This window comes from Anneissia japonica, unplaced genomic scaffold, assembly GCF_011630105.1.
Source record: "Anneissia japonica isolate Jap-2015-1 unplaced genomic scaffold, ASM1163010v1 scaffold997_len2565447_cov190, whole genome shotgun sequence".
NCBI classification, from domain to species: Eukaryota; Metazoa; Echinodermata; class Crinoidea; order Comatulida; family Comatulidae; genus Anneissia; species Anneissia japonica.
Window position 1 is genome coordinate 1,373,830 of NW_022696369.1, and position 6,540 is coordinate 1,380,369.

General features: G+C 33.3%; 1 protein-coding gene across 10 annotated transcripts in view; it reads left to right on the forward strand.

Moving 5' to 3' along the window:
• LOC117101982 (bromodomain adjacent to zinc finger domain protein 2B-like) overlaps positions 1 to 6,540 on the forward strand; it is a gene marked incomplete in the record, with an annotated part of 79,178 nt that overhangs the window by 50,062 nt on the left and 22,576 nt on the right. For 8 of the 10 annotated variants that reach the window (XM_033242132.1, XM_033242131.1, XM_033242136.1 and 5 more), the window contains 7 exon segments: positions 281 to 700; positions 1,209 to 1,377; positions 1,771 to 1,935; positions 2,874 to 3,157; positions 3,418 to 3,595; positions 4,010 to 4,102; positions 5,717 to 5,844. In XM_033242132.1, coding sequence (XP_033098023.1) covers positions 281 to 700; positions 1,209 to 1,377; positions 1,771 to 1,935; positions 2,874 to 3,157; positions 3,418 to 3,595; positions 4,010 to 4,102; positions 5,717 to 5,844 — 1,437 coding nt within the window. 10 annotated transcript variants of the gene reach the window in all.

Genomic DNA, 6,540 nt, shown 5'->3' on the forward strand with positions numbered 1-6,540 from the left:
GTGGTTAAGATTAGCACTTTCCAATCCAAATGTCTTTTGTTCAAATCTTGTAAAATAAAAGATTTTTTCCCCCATGACTTTAATTAACTTCCTCTTAAGACTTAATCCATCCAATTTTGACCAAGATGACAAATGACTTATAAAATTATAATAGTTATTTCAATACTGTATCTCTCTGAGCAATTTGATATAATACCTGCGTATACAGTATGGTCTGAACAATTTAATACCATATCTGAAATCAAAGTAGATTTTGAAATATTTTTATTTCATTTTTAAGGAAAAGATGCAGAAGGAGCAGCAGGTGAAAGCTAAACAAGTAAATGATGAACGAGAACGAGAGGAAGAACAAAAGAAGAAGGCTGAACAATTAACGCTTCAATTTGAACAGCAGATCAAAGCCCAACAGCAGCAGTTGAAAATACAGAAAAAGATGGAAGCCGAGAAAAAGAAGAACCAGGAAGCTAAGCCAGTCAAAGTGGACAAGTCCAAAATTCCGAAGCACAAATCGACAACAGAGAAAAATGTCTCGGAAGATGCTCCATTGAATCTGTCAAAACGATCCAGTAACTCTCCGTCACCTTTCACCTTACATAAGGACAATGAAGAGCTTGCGAAATTTGTCTCTACCCATGAGAAACTGATTGCACGAACAACCAAACAAGCAGCGGAGAGAATTAAAGTGGCTCTGAAAGCTAAGGTATGATTTATGTTTTAAACATGTTATTTCAGTTATAAATATTAGGCCAAAGATTATAAAATAGCTTGATTATTGTCTAGGTTTTTTTGTTAAAGATGATGAGGCCCATTTTATAAAGAGGCTACAAATATACATCCATAACTATGGTAGGCCTATGCCAGGTCTAAACATACATGGGTACATGTTGTGATGATGTATACATTTCTGCCAGATTGTCCAGTCTCTATGCTTTGCCCCATATGTGGACATAATGATGTCATATCACAGCCTTATATGGTCTAATCATAGGTATTTGTTGTGAAAGAATGTTTTTTTTTTTTTTTGCCTTAGCTATGGTATGCTGTCTTTTTTGCATATTTTACAGTTCCGTTTACAGGTACTGTATAGGCCAAAGGTGGAATTTTTATTTCCTTTCTACCTGCAAAGCCCTAGGTGTTACAGAGCTAATTTAATAGCCTTATTTCTACTCATCACCTAATATTTGTCAATCATCAATCATTATTGACAGATGGTGAAACCCGGAGCGAGGCAGATTGCAAACGAGATGATGTCAAAAGCGACGGCACGACTTCGGGAGCATGCATCTAGCAAGAAAGCCGCCAAAGCGCAAAATCCCTCTAAAAAAGAGAGTGATAGTAGTGATGATGATGATGATGAAAGCTTAGGAGATAACAGTGGTAAGTATTATATAATAATATAAGTATTTAACATAATATATATATAATAATATAAACATCAAGTAGATAGTATAGTAAAACATTTCTTATAGTGACTAGAATATTGAATAGTTTTCTCAAAGTTAAATACTATTCTTTTTTTTACATTTTTTTTTACATTCTATTTGAACAATACATATTCTACGGTGTTGCTTTACAGCCAAACTCTCCAAAATGGATTTAAAAATATTATTAGGAAAGATGTAGCCTCATCTCTATAATAATACTTCTATATAATAATACATTCATCATAAGTATGTATATTAAAAAAAGAGTGCATGGATTGATAAGCACATTTTAACGTGCGCACACATGCACACAATGTACACGTGCAACTTGTTTAAAATGTTAAAGGTGATTCTGATGGTGATTCTGGCTCAGATATCGACACTGATGGTGACGGTGACAGCGACAACGATCACCTTGACACTGATGCCTATACACACGATTCGGCCGACAGTGCTTACAAGTATTACAAACGCAACATGCCCTCCACATCGATGTACTATGACCCGGGACGTAAGTCATTTTCTTTTTATGTTTGTTGCAATGTATCTTCTAAATCCATTGTCGTATGTACAATCACTGTCACTTCTGCTAGTTAGTTTTTAACAACGCTACATCACATTCCATCAATTTTGTTCAAGACTTATTGTCTTCATAAAGAAATTGTCTTTTGCTACACTTGAAAATACATTAATCACAAACCAACATCCATTGAGCAGAAATCACGGAGACACTGCTGGCGGCTATGAGGTATGGCCATCCACATTTTGATAACCCATATTAGACTGCCTCCTGCTATCTGCTATATGCTAAACTAGGAATAGCAACCGTTGAAATAATCAGCACAATCAGATTGAATAATGCTGGCCCAGATTTATTAGTGACATCTGTCAGCTCGTGGGGAAAAAATTGTCATTGTAGCCATGTATATTCATTATGTTTATAAACAAAAGCCTTAAAATTATATTCCCTATTCAGTAATTATTTTCATATATTTACTTTCATTGTTTTTGTGTTAATACTTAACTACTTTGAATATTAATGTACTGAAAGTGTTAAAATAAAGTTTAAAATTGAGTAAATTATAAGCTTTAATAATATTTGGCTTGTACTTTTCCATTTTCCACTTGCTGGATGTTACAAAATGACTTAAGAATTTTTTACTTTCAGGTAAATTTATGTTGTATTGTTCCAATCTCTCTGTTAATACTTAACTACTTTGAATATTAATGTACTGAAAGTGTTAAAATAAAGTAAATATATGAGTAATTATAAGCATTAACAGTATTTGGCTTGTATTTTTCCATTTTCCACTTGTTGGATATTACAATATGACTTAAGAATTTCTTACTTTTTGGTAAATTTATGTTGCATTGTTTTAATCTCTAGAACCATTTTCTTACTTGTTAGTGTTACATTGCAACATTAGTGTTGATTTTTTCCACCAACAGCCATTCCACAGAAACGACTTCGTGTCACTGATGTGGATGCTGTAAGCCAACCTTTACAGTATGGATTCCGTCGTCAGACGATTATCCGACAACTGGGTCCCGAGGATCAGGTTAAAGGGGAGGTCATCTATTATGGACCCTGTGGTAAGAAGTTACGCAACTATCCAGAGGTTCTGCGTTACTTGAAAAGACGTCAGATCACATCTGTCGGCCGTGAGCACTTCAGCTTCAGTGCTAAGGTGAAGGTTGGAGAGTACCTGAACCCTAGACCAGATGGCGGAATGGTAAGTTGCCCTTCATGTTCATCATAAATGATCAGCTCTACTGGATGGACCACACGTGACAATTTAAATCAATAAGAAAATTTAAATAGAATGCTTAAATAATGTATAAATACTTCATTCGCAGTATTCAAGATCAAAGTAAACCAAAATGCATTTTAGTTCATCTTATTGCGCTGCCTCTAAATTACTTTATTATCATAAAATGATATTTTTATAATTTTTTTCCACTTACTAACACTTTTTGATTTAAAAACCTTTAGGGGATTGTGTTTGAAAAACTGACTGCTGAGGAGTTAAATCAGCGATTGTATAGTCCGCCCCCTTCGAGATTTCGCATTGGAAGGGTAGGTCACAAAGCTGCCGAAAAACGACGCATTGCTCGTGAATTAGCAAGACGGGCTGCCGAAGCCAAACTAAAGAAAAAGCTGGAGCAGGAAGGTAAGTTGTTGATCACGAAGAAACTCGCTATTTTTTTCCCCATATCCTTTTTAATGAACTTAATTTTGTTGGATGTATACACAAAAAATTCCTCTGTCTTTAGTAAGAATTTTAAATATAGATTCTGAATGCCTTGTTTTTTCAAATAACATATGGACCTTATTGTGTAAGGTTAGAGGTCACTAGGTGTAATAGTTGAAACTGCAAAAAAAATGCATATACAGTAAAACCACAGGAGGTCAGTGAGTACTTTGGTTTCTCTTCTTTTTTTTTTTAATTTAGAAATTCATTTCTTTTAATATTTTATTTGAGTTGCATTATCTCTTTCATTTGATGCACTTATCTTTTAATTTTGTTTGTTTTTTACGTGAAAAAAGTTTGCATGAAACCCTTTTTTGTTTGCACTTAATGCAGAGATGGCACGACGTGTGCAAGAAAGCAAGATGAAACGTAAATTAGAACGTCACCAACGTAACAGTGCCGTTCGCGAACAAAGGCGATTGCAAGGTATAAACTCAGATCATCGTTTCCCTGATTTGTCCCTGCATCGTTTTGTCTACATTGTGGCTACCTGTTATATTGTTATTTTTTTCTTTTTTTTTTTTTTGCTCTGAGTTTTGTTAATTTTTTTTACATCTTTGTCTGCTTCTACAATAATCATAATTGTAGTTAATAAATTGTCAAAAATAAAATTACAATTTATTAAACAGTATTTTACAAAGTGTAGTTTTTTTTAATTTTTTGTTGTTGAGAATAACACTGTGTTGTAATTAGAATAAGAATAACACATTTATATATATTAATGTGCGCTAGAAATATCAATGTATAACACTAAAACAAGTGTATTATTTGAATGAATAGTCATGTAGATATTGTTTTTGTTTATTTAAAAAAGTTGCAAATTATCTGATTTAAAAATCAGAATATTCATCATAAATTTGTTTGAATCATATTAAATTATTATTTTTATTGAAAAAAAATAATATTCATCGTATGGTAAGTTATGTAAATAAATTTAATATAACTAATTTCCATACATGTTTCCAAGATGTTTTTCTGTACACATTTATCACTTCCAATTATTACACAGCAATTCTCTCATCAAATAGAATTAGTTCACACCATTTTAGGTCTGGAATAATAAGCTATGATAATCATAGACTTATCCTCTCTTGGGCCGCATATCGTATACTTAGAACGCACTCGTGTCTTAATTTAGGCAGGGTTAACTCTCTGAATGCTACGGTTGAGGATTCTTTGCACACAAATACTCTGTACTCGTAACTTATCAAATTTTAGGTTTCACACATTTAGCGTAGAAACTGCTTCCTCTGTATTCCCTCTGTACTAGTCGTTCTCAGATTGAAAATTTCTGGTTGCGCTACTTATATTAATATTTCATTTCCGAGCTGTCAATCTGCACAGAACCCTTCTGATGAATGTCTCTTGTTGGGCTGTATAACTCCCTCGGGAGGGTTTCCAGGAAGTTATCCATATGCTGGACCAAATGAAGTCATAATTCTAATCTGTCAAGTACATGTTAAGGATATGGAAAAGCTACTGACTGTGGGGCACTTTGCCCAGCATTTATTTCAATGGCATTATATTGGGGTTATTTTTTTTTCGCCCCCCCCCCCCCCCCCCCCCGCCCTTTTTTTTTTTTTATCACATGACATGTCAGCATGACATTGAAAGTACAAAAAAATTATAGTTCATGATTTATGTTTATAAAAACTTGATGATTGAGTCAGATTTGTATGTTCACTCTAATTTTTTTGAACTTGTTATCTGTTTATGTAATTGTTCACTTGAGTGAATCAGGAAAATTAATAAAAGAATTGCATATAAAATGTATCTGGTTGAATAAACTTGTATATAAAAAAATTGTCTGTTACCTAATCCTAAGATAAGCTAGTGTTTGATTTTTGTATTTATTTTTGTGTTTAGTTGCTTAATTCAATCCTAAGATAAGCTAGTGTTTGATTGATTTTTGTGTTTATTTTTGTGTTTAGTTGCTTAATTCAATCATGTTTGCCTTTTTGTGTGATCTCATGCTTATATATGCAATTAATTGCAAGTACTCCGTCTTTGTAGTAAGTGTAGTTTATCTTCTTTTCCTAGCTCTGCACATGGCAGAAGAAAAAAGACGTCACAAGGAGATGATACGGTTGCACCGAGAACAGCAGAAAATAATGCGAATGGAACAATTACGTATGGAACGGGAAATGCGTGCTCATCAGATTTTTGAGGTAAACATGTTGTCTTTTAATAAATGAATCTTTGAATCAAGGTTTTAAATTTGTATGACTGAACCTTTAAAAAAATTCAATTGATAATTAATTAATAGGTGATTTTTGTAGGAAACATTTTCTGTTGTCTAGGAATGCAGACACTAAAGATAAAAGATACTGCTAGTGTTTATACTAGTGAAGTATTTGATCCCTTCAGCCCTTCATACTTTCACCTTTAATAGGAAATTGAAATCAGTTAACATTATATAGATCCTTCATCAAATATGCAAAGTTTCATGTAATGTGATAGCTGCTGCACACTTGTGTACAATAATAGATGCAACATACTCCTTTGTTGGCAGAAAAATCTGAAAAAATCTGGGCCGGGCCTAGTTTAGCATAATTTTCTGGGAATTCAGGATTTATCCTTCACTGTGCACTTTATAGCTTTGGTAAATATCATATCCATCCTTGGCTTTATCAACAGGGCTGAGTCTTGACTATTCAGCTCTCATTTAGGATATATTTACCCCATTGATTTTCTTGTTTTTTTCTCTCTCCTGTCTTATGGAAGATAAATGCTGGTTTTAAATTGCTTCTCATTGTACATTTATACGACTCCTCAATAATTCTCAATTATTAATATACAGGCTTAACTCTCAATTTAACTTGTTCAGTTTTAGAGGCAAATAAGAATACTTTAGCCAGGTGTGT